Consider the following 14,887-nt stretch of genomic DNA (forward strand, 5'->3'; position numbering starts at 1 on the left):
TCCAGCTCAGGAGTTGCAGCAGCTACCCTGCTTTGTTGCCGCCAGTCAGATACTGTAGTGGGAACCCAGCGTAGTCGCAGCCGCTAGGTGTTATCTCAGCAATAGCAGCCCAGCATTGTAGCCGTAGCTCAGGTATGGAGACCCACCTCAGATGTTGTAGCCGCCTACCATGTGTTGCCGCCGCAACCCCCTCTCAGCGTTGTAGCCTCCGGTCAGGTGTTGCCTCCACAGCAGCCTCTCAGCGTTGTAGCCTCCGGTCAGGTGTTGCCTCCACAGCAGCCTCTCAGCGTTGTAGCCGCCGGTCAGGTGTTGTCGCCGCCGGTCAGGTGTTACCGCCACAGCAGCCTCAGTGTAAAATCCCAAGCCACGGTTCTCCGTGTGGCTACAATAGACAGGTGGGGATTTGGCCTGTCTGAAACGGCTTCGTCCTTGGAGATATGAGCTCAGCTGACTTTAGCAGAAGGTCAAAGCCAGCTTGGTCCCATGTGATACCTGTTCCTCACTTTTACTGTATGTTAAACTTAACATACAGTAATTATAGAAAACATAACAATTACTCCACTGCTTGGGACTAAGATATTGTGACCATATGGCTCTGTTTCTGCAATGACAATTATTTATAAATGAAATTTTTTTAAATTGTTATACTGAAGCTTTGGGAGCCTGTTATTTGTGAATCTCTGGATATGCCTTGCTAATAAGCTCAAATTACAAATGTTTACGGTCTGTCTGTTGACAAACACAGTGAGTCATGGAGGTGGCTACACATGTCTGCTATAAGGTTCAGATAAAAACTAATTGAGAGGCTATAAGATTTGGAATAGAATAGCAAGAGACCAGACACAAATCTAAGCAAGAAAGTTCATGGGACCACACAAAATTAGGACTGCAGACAAGATATTTTCTTACAGTCTGAGAGCTTTGGAGAATTTTTTCCAATGTAGTTTAGCCAAACATTGTCCAATCAAAGAAGACTGAATAAAAAGGGTAAGTATGTCCATGCTTATATAAGTGGGTTACCAAAGTTTTGTTCAGTGACAAATGTTTGTTATTTTCGAGAAGCATTTGGCAATTATTGATCATGATCTTACTGTTTGGCATAACACAAACCAGATATTTTAACATGAGCGGGAACACCTGTGTCTCTCTCTGTAGGCCGAAGAAGAACATCACCTGATCTTTCAGCTGTTCAGTGTCCAACTCTGGGAGTGTGTTTCATTTCTTGACCATTTTTCAGCAAGCAGACAGAGCAGAATATATTTTTCTATTCAGTTTTCATTTGAGGAGGGTTTTCATTTTGCCAGGAGGGTGAATATTGCTCAGTCGATTTTATTTTTGTTTAATAAGAGGCAGCAAAAAGCAGCAGCTGCAGTTCTGTTTCCGAGGGGTTCTCGTTAGACACCATGTAGAAAGTTTTCTCCGAGGCAGTAGTGTGATGCACCAGAGAGGAGACGACGAATCAATAAGGTTAACTTGACAAACGGCGGACCCTTTGTTGAGACTTATTACTGCAGACTCAACCGAAAAAGAGAGCTCTAAAAGTTCAGGAATAGGAAACAAAGAGGACACACAACAGGGATGGAAAAGGAAACTTGCATTCAGACGCTGATGAGGTACAACAGTGTACGTTTTTTACACCTGACAAAGTGAACAAGGAGAAGCACTGAGCTCCCAGCATGGGATCATCTATGACAAAATAATTAGCAAAATAAGGCATGAAAGGTCCAGAAGATAACACATTTCAGCAAACTGAAGTTGATTTCCTGTTGAACAAAGTCATGACTAAGTTAGAGTGGGAGTTGAACAATCAACTGTCACAGGATTATGATGATGATGAAAAGGAGGAGGAGGTGGCAGAGGTAGAGAAGGAGACGTGTTGCGTTCATGCTTATGTGTCTGGTAAGAACCTGACTTTCCCCTTGAAGTGTGCTCAGAGGCAATTTCACAGGAAGATTTGGTCAAGTTTTTATCACTTCAAGCACTAAAAAACCTCTTCCAGCCACTCTGCTGCACATGTACACCTACATGGAGGGAAAGTCAACTAATGCCTGTCATCTGTGGAAGGTGCTGCATATATCAAAACAAAAAGTGAACGTCACAGACTCTGTCAGAACCAAAGATTTGCACAGTCTAAAAAGTGTTTGACAGGCCTGGAGAATGTGTTGAAGCCCAGAAGAACAGGATGGGATGGAGTAGTATTTTTGCTATCGAGTGTCACAGCTTCACACCCACAGCGTGACACATTGATAAAAGCTCCTGTTTCAGATTCCACACAGCCAGACTCCAAAAACAAAGGTGGATCAACCCAGTAGCTCGTCTCTTTTTTTCCGGAACTGTCGCTGTGCAGCTCTTTTTAATCCCGATTTGACTCCTCGGCCCTGACAACGCTAATATAAACCTTTCACAAAGCTTTTTCTGTGTTGTCTGGAGTTGACGTTCACATGATCAGGAGTATTGCATTTGTACTAGGAATCAACTCATCTCTCAACAGTCTTGGAAATAACTTGGTATATTTACTGTTGATATGTTAAACGCTTTTGCTAATGAATGTTGTACTCCATGCAGTTTGTTCTTTGTCAGTGGTTCTATCTCTTCTATGGACACTATGTATAAATGTAGCCATGAAGTGTAGGATCCCTAGTTCAGTGGGCTTCAGGTTTAATTTCTTTCTTAATTTTTATAATTTGGATAACCTCAAAGCCTGAGGCCTTAATTTTTATGTTAGGACAGAATCTTACAGAGGGATTCACAAGTTTTTATTACCAGGTCCAAGTTAAGTATCAAGTCTTTGAGAGTCTGTCTCAAGTCAAATCTCCCATCCATCCATCCATTTTCTAACACTCTTGTCCCTAGCGGGGTCGGGAGGGGTGCTGGTGCCTATCTCCAGCCAACGTTTCAGGCGAGAGGCGGGGTACATTCTGGACAGGTCACCAGTCTGTCAAATTATTGTTTGAATGGGGCGTGCCGTGGTGGCGTAGTGGTTAGCGCGACCCATATTTGGAGGCCTTGAGTCCTCGACGTGGCCGTCGCGGGTTCGACTCCCGGACCTGACGATGTTTACCGCATGTCTCCTCTCCTTTCCTGTCAGCCCACTATCATATAAGGGACACTAGAGCCCACAAAAGACCCCCTGGAGGGGTAAAAAAAAAAAAATTGTTTGAACACAGGTTTTGTTGTGCTGATGTCATTTTGTATTTGTTGATATTGCTGAGATATATGAAGGTGAAAAAGATGCAGTAAACACTATTTATTGCTTTACCTTGCTCTGACACACATCACCTATTATATTAGTTTACCTATTACATTGGCTTAATAAGTTTTATATTGAGAAAAAAATGTAAAAAAGTGTTTCTTCTGGCTTAATTAGATTTTTTTTTGTTATGTAATATATTGGTATGCATTGTTTTCATTTTAGTCTTTAAAATATCAAACTTTGCATATGATCTTATGCTTTTTATCTGTCTGCTATCATTTTTAAATATTAAATAAGATGTTCTGATCAATTACTCTGGACGAGAGTTTTCTTTTTTTACCAAGTACTTTTTTTATTCCTACTTGAGTAATTTCTTGGAAGCACAGGTTTTGGATACTCAACCCAGTCACTATTCTTTCCAGCATGTGCATGTTCACTGCATGTACTGTAACCAAAATCAAAAAAAAATTGTTTGTAATTTTGAGTCTGTTTGTGTATGGTTTCCTCTCCTTTGTGTTTCTATGTTGCCCTAAATTTCTCAACTCTTATTCTGAAGAACAAAGAAAGTAACAGAGTGAGAAACAAGTTACGAATAATTTGCAAGCACTTGCAGAAAGCAGCAGCTGTGTGACCACTTGCTACTGACCCCACTAAAACTAGACTTTCCTGTTGGTGACAAACAAACAGGCTATTTCATTGTTTTTGATGAGTCTGGATTAAATTTAAACATCTCTATTTCAAAGAAATTATTTGAAACACAAAAATGTATGATTCTTGTATGCTATTTATAAAAACACAAAAAGGCAGTATTTCAATGTTATTTTGCATAAGTGCCACATTAGCATCAGACCCGCATAATTTGGGGATTTTCATTTGAAGCTGAAGACGGTGGTAGAAGATGGGGACGGGAAATACTGTGGTAAAATGGTTTGCTTTTCAGTTTTACTGTTGCTGAAAATGTTGCTTCTATGTTGGTGATGATTAACAATCCAGCCTTTCATTGGAAGACTGACTTTTCAGGATGTGAGAGTATTAGGACTTTATATAATATTATCCTGTTATCCAGTAAAGTAATGTCAGAATGTTTTTCTACATTTTGCCTAAGATGTAAAAATTGTTGTCACGTAAAGGGAAAGGTATTTGGAGATTTAATGCTGTAGTAATCCACCTCTAACATTTATGTGGTCTAGTAGTTGAATCCCTAAGACTTTAATATTAATATTAACTTGGTTACATGGATTGAATTATCAGCAATATGAAGAGGGATTAGTAGCCTGGCTATTGTCGTCCTCTGCAATTCCATTTGATTTTAATCTCCCTTCATTGCTCCTTTAGAGATTTTTCTTACTGATCTCAATTTCTCCAGTTGAATTTCAGCAAACTGAAGCAGTTCTGAATGATGCTGTTGATTTTTGTGCTGTTTTAAAATTGTAGTCTGGTTATATAGGGTTGTAGTTTGGCAATGGCAGCAGGGAAAGTGAACAAAGAGTTCAGTCTGTGTTGGCCACGCTTCCAAAGATTGAGCAATTTACGTTAACAATTAAATGTTTAAAACTTTTTGTCACTGGCAAAGATGTCATACTCCCCATTGGGTTATACACTATATTTCTGGTAAACTTTTTAGAGCTGGTGCATTACATACATCATGGACAAATATTAGGGATTTGGTAAAGTTAAATCCAATCGTTTCAAAGTTGCTGAGGGTTCAGGCCTTCCGTCTGAAGCAACGCATAGAATAAGGGGCTGGCTTTAGTTTTTACTCGTAAAAAATTCATTTTGAAAGTTAAGAACTGCAAAGTTTTTTTTTAAATCACACAAGATGGACTGAATAGTTTTAAAGTCTTGCTAAAACTGAGAATGCAGACGTTTGTTCTGCCATGTCCAGCATAGAGGATTTCAAACTATGGGACAGAGGAAGAACAGACTGAAGCAGCAATGAAGATTGAAATGCTAATGCATCTGTTCAGAACAAACCTGCCTAACAGACTTCACAGCTGCTATAGCTACTTCAGATGTCACATAAATCTTTTTTAACACTCATATTTAAGTTCATATTAATCTCAGTTGAGATTAATATGATACTTCTCTTTAAGTATGACAGGTGAATTTGGTATAACATGGAACAAAGAGATTATTTTTGTACTGATTTCTTGGAAATCAACTGAAACATGACTGTCCATCATGTGTCGGTTGCACATAAATACAGAGCTTTGTAAAACTAATAATATCCCCTGGTCCTTTTTACATTTTGTCAAATTACAACCACCAATCTATTTGTGAACGGTTTGTGACAAAGCAACAAAGATGAGTGCTTTCTCAATTGGAAGAACTTAAAAATATACACTGCTCAAAAAAATAAAGGGAACACTTAAACAGGTGTTTAACACTTAAAGTGTTCCCTTTATTTTTTTTTAGCAGTATACATACACACCTATACAAATATATCCTTAAGATAAGACCCAAAGATGCAAAGATACTTTCACATGTTTGAAATGCTATTTGGTTTGAAATGTAAACATGAGCTGCATTAACTAAAAAAACATTTATTCCTTATAAACAGTGATTCATTTAGTTGTATCTTCATTGTTGTTCACTCTTGGTAATCAAATCAGAACCTTTATGGTTTATTTCCTTCATGTCCCATAATAGACAGACAAGGATGGTAAAAATGGCACAATGTTGATGTCCTAGACATTCTAAAAAATATCCACAGGTTTTCCTCGAACGTTTTGTTTTATAAAGAGTAAGGTAGGTTGGAGTACTGTGACTATATACTTGAATGAGAAAAGCATCTAAGGAGGTGTAATTTCTTATGTTCTCTGCCCACTAAGTGACTATTTGTTTTGATTCCTTTTTGGTGGTAACTTGTGCCTAACATATGGAACAAATATATTTCTTCCAAGGACAAATGATATCTCCAGATTATTTCAGCATTTTGATTCTTCTATATGTAAAATTTGTGTCAATTTAATGAGTTTGAACACTATGAGCTCATAATGTACAATTCATGCTGTTATTAGGAATTCTTCATAATATCTGTACCTTCATTTAAAGTGCTTTGAGAGCCTTATGTTATGACTTGCTGCAATGAAATGCAAACAAATGGTGCACCGATCCCCTAATTTTAATCCTTCTGTCTGCAAATGCAAGCCCTGAACAACTGCTTGCAATGATTGACAGTTAATTAGTCAAATAAAAGGCAGAATTATGAGGGGGATCAATCAGAAGAGGGTGAGATCTGGAAAATGAAGCAAGCCTGCAGAAGTGTTTCACATTACAAGGCACAAATCCTTGTGATTGTGCTCTTTGTGTTAATTCCTTCTTTGATGTTACAGTGTATTCCTGCCCAGACATACAGAGACATGGACAGAACAGCAGCAGTAGCAGCAAGCTAATTATTGCCCTGCGTTGGGGGAATGTATTCATTTGGTAGCATCTCAGCAGCACTGTGATGCCATGAAGTGTTTCTCGCTCAGACGGCTTTGGGAGTGCCCCGGTCTCTGTGGTAACTGGATGAATGCAAAAAGAAAAGAGGGGGAATAAGGAATTGAAGAACAAAGTGCAGCTGCGGTTAAGGAGCAACACTGCCCTCCAGTGGCAGACTGGGGAGATGTTATTTAGTCAGTGCTGAGAAAGGAGACATCGCATGGAAAACTGTGAAGCATATTTTTAGGTTCGTTTTTAATGCTTTTGTCCTTGAATCACTGAATAGCTTGGCACAAAAATACATTAAATATCTGTTGTTGTTGTATCAAACTTCTAGACCACTAATGTACAAACTTCCAGAAAATTACAAAAATAGCTTTTTTGTAGCTTTTTTGTTTAAATAAAGCTATATATTAAATAAAGCTAATATATATATATATATATATATATATATATATATATATATATATATATATATATATATATATATGTATGTATATACATATATATACATACATATATGTATGTAAAAACAAATAATACTCTTTAATAAAAAGGGATGCCATATATGGTGTACCTGAAAATATTGGATGAGAGCCTTCTACCCTCAGCAGATGATGGGTCATGGATGGGTCTTCTAGCAGAAGAATGACCCAAAACGCACCAAAAATAGTGGGATTAAAGAAGAACCATGTGTACAGGGAATATGTGAAGGCGACTAAATGTTTGAGTTGTCAAGCAACAGCCAAAAAGCCAAGAGAATGTAACAATCTTCTGAACAGAGGAGTGAACCAAAAGCCTTACTTTGATGTGGGCAAGCCTGGTAACCAACCTGGGTACCAGGTTTATTAAACATTTTAATAAAGTTTAATAAAGTTCTAATTGATGTATTAATGGGGATTAAATAACTGTTTCTCAGATTCTGAGATTAAAGTCAGAATTCATTTGTTTTTTCAGTGACCGTGATCCTCTTCTGTAGAATTCACATCAGATTTTAGTAAAAAAAAAAAAAAAAAAATCAAGCAATGCACAAAAAAGTAAAGCTGTCCCTAAGAGAAAATACACATAATAATGTGGAATGCAAAAAGTGCCAAGTGATGTGCAAAAAGGCATAGGAAGAGAAGTAAATAGCTGTTTGTGTTTAAAAAGCATTTTGACAACTCATAAAATGGTCAATTACTTATTTCTCACTCTACAGTTCAGATATTGCACATCTAAATCAATATGCATGACTTTTAACTTTGTAGTCTTCCTATTTTAAGGTTATTTAATACACACACTGTGTTGAGGTACATGATTTTACATCAACCACGTTATTGATTGTTGACTCCTATTTTTGATATTTTCCAAGTATTAAGCTCAACCAATAGATGAAGAGATTAATGGTCTCCATGTTCAGACTTGTCTGCAGCTTAATTTAAAATATTTTTGCCACATCACCCGAAAGTAAATATCCATTGATTGACTCCGACTGCTGACGCCACGGTAATCAGTTTTCTTGTCTCAAAGCTGCAGTCAAACGGCTGTAGCTTCATTCCTGTCACATCCCATATGTCTGGCCATTCATTAGTTTTTTTAAATCATCATCTCATAATTTTTATTTGTCTCAGATGCACGTGCAGAGGTTGTTTAATGTGATTGGAATGAATCAGAGATACTACTTTAGGATCAGTACAGAAAAACTTTAAAGACCTTAACCGCCCTGCAGGTCTCTCCAAGCTGGCTTGCGCAGGTATTATCCCTCATTCTGCTCGCAAACATCTCAGCTGGAGAGATTAAATTTCATGGCAAATGAATGGGTTTGCACCTAGCCTGGTAATTAATCATTTGCTGGGTCCTTTCTTTGGCTCTCAGCATGATCTGGCCCCACTCAGAGACCCCTGCTTCAAAAAAGCAACAGCTTGACATTTTTATAATTACACCTTTTTCTCTGCAGCTCAAAGCAACTCGCGAGCTGTTGACAAACCAAGGGGGTGGGTGGCTACATACGCTTCACAGGGGCTGAAATATGTAGTGAATTAAAATCACAAGTACGTTCAAGGGTTTAGAATCTAAATGTGTCATTTTATGCTTATTTTTACAGAGAAAATAGCTTGTTACTGTTTCAGAGCAAAACTCGTTAGCTGTTAGGTTTTTCATCAAATGTCTTTTCAGGGTTTAACATATCAGAACCTGTAAAATGTTTATTTTTTTAACATAATAAAAAAATCTAACATTAGTTAAACTTAATCACAACAGTGCAAAAAGCAAACAGGTTCCACGCAATTATTATTAGTGTCTGCGAACCGAACATTCTTAGATGCGGTTCGCAGACACACCTGAAGCACACCTGTGTGCTCCAGAACAGCAAGCTAATAAAGAGGTAGTCACACTGATGATGATCATGATGATGATGAAGATGATGAGGAGAAGGAAGAGGAGGAGGAGGATAATTAGCCCTTTAATTAGCATCATCTGGCTGATGTGTCATTCTTAAATCATAAGGTACTGGTAGAGAAGCACCTCAATTCAAACTTACAGACCAGATCATGTTTATTATGTATTGTTATTAACCCTAAAATTAATAAAAGAGATGCCTTTTCTTTTTTTTCTCCCATGGTTTGAGGAGGGGAAAAATCTGGCAAATAAAAAAGCACGGCCATACATGGGTTATTGGTGGCAGCTTCCTGAAACATAATAGCGGACATCAATCATCACACCTGGCACATTTTCTAGCCAGTGTTGGCGCTAAAATATTGAGTTTTTCCAACATATTCTGGATTACTCAGATGGATTTCCAGCTGCATCAAACCACCACCTGGCTCTCACAGCTATGCAAAAAGAGTGAATCAATACCTCAAACTGAATATCAATACTTATACGACCCCCATCAGCACTTTCCGGGGGAACAGACCATTACCTGTCCAATTGTGAAAATGAAAGAGGTCCACACAAAAGAAAATCACTTGCATTCAAGCAAGGCCCTGCTCATTCTGGATGCAAAGTTATGCATTGCATAATTAATTTGCCATTAAGGCTGGATTGATGTTGCCTGCACGATGCAAACAACCAGGCCATAATTGCTTCTGGTGTTGCATCCGAAGCTTTGCCTCATTACTGAAACAGACGCTAATGTGGTGAGGCAGCTTCAGGTTGACAGGAATGTTGATTGTTTCACTGTGTTCGAATATTTGTAAAGAGTGCTGCAGAGGGAGGGAAGGAGAACCCAGGAATGCTTCATATTAAGCAAAGGAACGGGGAAGGAAAACAGTACAATTTTAAATTATATATATATATATATACTGTATATATATATGGTGTGTGTGTGTGTTCAGATGCCCTTGCAGTTCTTTCATATTAGGTTATAAGAAAATCAGCTTATCTCTATCCTGTCATATCATTTAATAAAAACAACCAGAGAAGCAAAAGATCACAACAGAGTTGCATCTGAATGAACAACACTTCCCTTCCCTCTCAAAAAACATTAGTACAACAGTATTTTATCTATTACCCTTCCCCATTTACTGACTTTATTAATCATCTTTGGTCTTCATTTATTGGCTTTGAAAATTTAATCAAATAGTTTTAGGTAATCTAACTACCAGTTTTCAAATGTAGGGGATAACTAAACATTTCTTATATTTTGCATTTTTAAGAGATATTTTCTTTCTTCCACCCTGAATGGCTAAACAACTATCAAGCATGGTGGTGGAGGTTTAATGAATCGGGTTTGTCATGCAGCCACAGAACCCTGGTAATTTGTAGTCTCTGAACCTCTGCATAGACCAAAATATTCTGGAATTAGATGCTCTGTAAATACTCTGCAATTTTTTTTTTTTAAACCATGCATCAGTTTTCTGGGTCCCCATGGTACCAGCTGTGAGAATTCTTGTACAGTTTAATAAAAAATCTTGATGACAAAAAGCAAACAAGATAGTAAAGAAAATGTTTTTTTCATTTATTAACAAAGTACAATAATTATATTTCACAATTATTTCTGAGATATTAGAAAACACTTCTAAAAAACAAAAAGTACAAAATTCCCCCCACTTTTCTGTCTTCACTGTAGAATGATAAAGACAGACATGAAGATTCTCTGAGTTTTAAATATTTACAACTTCTTAATCCGTTTCCTGGGTCTCTGGTTAAAGACTGGCGACGTTCCCATCAGCGAGTCAGGCGAATGCGAAGCGTAGCTGCCTTCAGACGCCGCTCCTCCTGGTGAAGGCGCCATGGCTCCTCCAGACTCACTCATGGTGGACATGGGATCTCCCTCTTCGAACACGTCTCCACTCAGGACGCCGTGGTGATGATGACCAGCACCCTGACCTTCGTCACCGTCCTGGGGTTCCATCTTTACTTGGGGCCAAAGAGGGGAGTTGTTGGCCGCGCCACCACCTTGTGAAGAAATAAGCTTAAAACTGTAGTTATTGTTCTGAACAAAAAATGTACCAAACATTTATGCAATTTTAATCAAATGATGTAAATGAGCAAATACCAGGAAAATCTTGCCCTGGCAGTGAGAGTAAGTCTGACTTACTCTCTACATCAGGTTAATCAAATCCTGTATATTAGATGTAAGGAAACTGAAACTGAATCAAACTGTTGCTGCTAACACAAATCACTAGTTGAAGAGTGTGCACATCTATGCAGCCAGGTTATTGCAGTTATTGTGTTTGTTTTTCAGTTGAATCTTTAGCATATATGTTACATTAAGGGAAGTCTTTAAATAATACATTGTGATTAAAAATGCTAGTAACACCCAACTTAAGAGGCAACAAGCAGTGGTCTCACCTGAAGTGTGAGGGGAGTGGTCAGCATCCAAGCCTGCTGCCAGCCTCTCTGCATGGGCCCCAAGGACTCCCATGGGTAAAGTCTGGTCCCCAGAGGCCAGGTCGGCCTCCAGCTCCTCATTTACAGGGAAGGGAATGTCACTCAGAGGCTCGTCCTTGATTTTTAGAGGTTTGGAGTCTTCCATAGCTTTCTCTGGATTCACCAGCCGCTCATATTCTTCTGACAGCTCTTTGGTAACCTAGAAGACAAAAACTGTTGTTTCTGTTTGCTGCTGTAAATAATAATAAAAAAAGAACTAAATAAGCTTGAACTCATCTCACCTGCAGCATGTAGCTGTGATAGTCCTTGATCCTGACTTGCCAAAAGCGCTGGAGGGCCAGCATGCTGCCAATGCCCACCTCGTGGAACACCTGCTCCACCACGTCCGGGAAGGGCGTGGCTCCCAGCCTGGCCTCACGATCCACTGCTACTCGCAGGAGCTGGGTGAGGCGCAGGTAGTGTTCATGGACCAGGTCGGTCAGGGTCTCCAGGACGCTTTCCTGGGCGGACTCAAAGCCGGCATGAGCCAGCACCGTGGCTACTGACTGATAGAGGAGCTGCCTGCAGGAAGGCCAACTCAGCTCTGTGACTGGTTCACCTTTACCCCTGAAAGGGCGGAAAAACACAAAGGGATTCTTCAGCACAGAACCACAAGTCTTGTCTCAAAGTGTCTGGTGAAAGTATACAGAATAAATAAGAAAAATAAATGGTTTGTAATTTTTCTTGGCTACTATATATCGAGTCATGAGCTCCCACTTCGCCCACCAAAAGAATGTTCAGCCTGTCTGAAAGACTCCCACAGCAGCAGTAGCTTAATACAAATGCAGGCCACACTTTTCAGATGTATTTGTTAAAAATATTGAAGACTACGCAATGTTTTTCTTTGACATGCAAGTTATTCACTAGTCTGTGTTGGTCAATTACATACAGTAGAATCCCAATAAAGCACACTGAAGTTTGTGGTTTGAAATCTGAAAAGGTTTGAGTATGAATACTTTTTGCAAGGTATCCGTATCTGTCATTGGTGCAATGTTGAATATTAAAGAGGAAACATCTCAAACGTACTTGTAGAATTCACTTTCAGGGTCACTATGGCGAAGCTGAAAGGGCTGCTGGGGGTCTTTGCTGTCTACAGGCAGCAGATCGTCAGGCACAGCGGGTGGAGTGGGAGGGCGCAGCGGAAGGTTGGCTTCAGTCTCCTCTGGTCGGCTGCCGCCCTCTGAGGATGCCGAGCTCTGACCCTGAGCCTGGCCCTGGGCCGCTGCCAGGAGAGCTCGCAGGCGGCGGGCGTGCTGGCACAGTTGCACCGTGTGAATGGTGAGGCTGCACGGCTCTGAGGGGATATCCAGCATCGTGGTGGGCCGGGGGCGCTGGGCTGACGGCTGGTGCAGGGGCGGGTCCTGCATCTCCACAGAGCGAAACTCGCGCTGGAGCAGGTCGAAGGAGCTGCGACTGGGGGGAGCCCCGGATGGTCCAGGGATCTCACCCCAGTAACGCATCATGATTGATTCAGACCTGAGCCGAGACTAAGCATGAAAGAAAGCAGAAGAAATATATTCCTTATCAAATAAAGTATTTTTAGGTTGATTAAGAAAAAAAATCTGACCAAAATAACTGACATGCAGTGCCTGGTCAAAATATTAACACTTCTAGGCCTCTTAACATTTTGTCACATTGCAATCACTAACAAATACATTTCTGTTGTTGTATCAAACCTCTAGACCACTCATGTACAAACTTCCAGAAAATTACAAAAATAGTTTTTTTTTTTTTTTTCACAAAGTATTGTAAGTCTAGCATCTATTTGTGTTCAGCACCCTACTCTGGTACCTCAAATTAAAACGTAGTGCATCAAATTACCATCCAAGGTTCGGTTATTACTAAAGAGTTCAAGTTTCACTGCAAGTATTTTGTGAAGGCATGGGAAATTTGTTGGAGAACTTCAGTGAACAAACATCATCATGAAGATGAAGCAACAGAAGTTTAACGTGGGCTTACAACAGTTTGCCACGTAAAGGCAACAAATTAAAATTAAATACACTAAATCCATGCGATCCCTTAGTCATTATTTGCTACTTTGTGTTGATCAGTCTAAAAAAAATCGCATTCAAATTCACTAAACTTTACATTGAAGTTTGTACATTGAAGTTTGTACTTCACACTTCAATGTAAAAAATATCCAGATTGCATTGGATTTTTTTGCAAGGTATTGTAACCAACTCTCCAAACTGTAAGTAAATTAGCTAAATATTTAAATATTCTAATTCAACATGTGCATGTTTCTGTTAACTAGTAAACTCTTTCAGCTAGTTTAGTCCAATTTTTTATAAAGTGTCAGTGACTGGATCCTGGACATGAAAGTCGAGACGGATGGCAGTCACACAATATATCAAAATGAAAACAAAATAACATATTACTTTTGCATTAAGCAAAGCCGAAATAAAGAGTTCCTCTCGCTAATTCAAACGAACTGAAAAACATAATTAAAGAAACCTTTTACATCTGGAAATGTTGAATAAAAGAAAAAGTATCACATTTTTGTTTGGAGTTTGTGCAAAAGAAAATACAGAACAAATCCGTATAATACGACAACAAGGAGCTAAGCTAAAATTGAGGCACTTTTTGTTCGTATTTCGTTATATAGATAATAATTACATAAAATAAAGCTTAGAAGTTACCCTCGAATAACTTAAAGCCAAAACGTCTTCGGTTTCGAACGGAAGCTGGATACCAGCTAGGCTAACGGCGTTGAACGACGTTGAAGTTCGTATCTGATTCGATGCTACCGAGCGAGTTCTTTGTTAAAGGGCCATTCCGCAGCCTTTAGGAAACCTATTTTTTAAATTTTCAATTTCAAAATTGTGTACACTACAATGGTCAAATCTAAAGTGGATTATTTGACAAGGTCTAAAACGTTGTAACACATATTATTTTTTAAGCCTACAATGTATTAATAAAGAATATTTTAATGCTGTTTTGATGTTCATACCTGAATCAGTCTGAAATCAAATTATTTAAAATACAAGTTATTATTTGCTTAGACCTCTTCTTTTTGTGAAAATAGAAAAACTCAAGAAATAAATAAAATACTGTTTGAAAAAAAAGAGATCTATGACTTTCATTCTGAAACAAATAAGAACATTATTTCTTAACAAATTTTAAAAGTAAGGTAATTTTTAAAAAATCTCTAAAGTCAGGCAGTGAAAAAAGACGATCCAATGACTTGTGAGAAGGCCATTTACAGATTAATATTATTTATTTAGCATGGATTATGATAAATGTTCCTTTTGTTATTATTTATCCATATAATTCACATTATTTTTTAATGGTCTGTTATTTCTATTACAGGACTGAATAAATGCATAACTATTTTTTGTCCATGTCACACTAATCTTAAGTGTTTTGACTGTTTATAAATGCCCTAAGAAGAGCTGTACTATTAATATCCTTGTACTG

General features: G+C 38.6%; 1 protein-coding gene across 1 annotated transcript; it reads right to left on the bottom strand.

The window, feature by feature from the left end:
• Positions 1-10,530: 10,530 nt before the first annotated feature.
• On the bottom strand, positions 10,531-14,194 carry supt7l (SPT7 like, STAGA complex subunit gamma). Its single transcript, XM_028000194.1, has 5 exons — positions 14,110-14,194; positions 12,497-12,957; positions 11,713-12,037; positions 11,393-11,630; positions 10,531-10,996 (listed from the first exon to the last, which is right to left on the bottom strand). The coding sequence occupies exons 2-5, from the start codon at positions 12,931-12,933 to the stop codon at positions 10,710-10,712; spliced, it is 1,287 nt and encodes a 428-aa protein (XP_027855995.1). The 5' UTR covers positions 12,934-12,957; positions 14,110-14,194; the 3' UTR covers positions 10,531-10,709.
• Positions 14,195-14,887: the final 693 nt, after the last annotated feature.

This window comes from Xiphophorus couchianus, chromosome 19 (genome assembly GCF_001444195.1).
Source record: "Xiphophorus couchianus chromosome 19, X_couchianus-1.0, whole genome shotgun sequence".
NCBI lineage: Eukaryota > Metazoa > Chordata > Actinopteri > Cyprinodontiformes > Poeciliidae > Xiphophorus > Xiphophorus couchianus.

Excerpts from the sequence above, each read along its gene's own strand:
- supt7l (XM_028000194.1), bottom strand. The coding sequence starts at position 12,933 with ATGATGCGTTACTGGGGTGAGATCCCTGGACCATCCGGGGCTCCCCCC. Across the intron at positions 11,631-11,712 it reads ATCACAGCTACATGCTGCAG|GTTACCAAAGAGCTGTCAGA; the intron begins GTGAGATGAGTT and ends TTTGTCTTCTAG. Across the intron at positions 10,997-11,392 it reads CCACTCCCCTCACACTTCAG|GTGGTGGCGCGGCCAACAAC; the intron begins GTGAGACCACTG and ends TTTCTTCACAAG.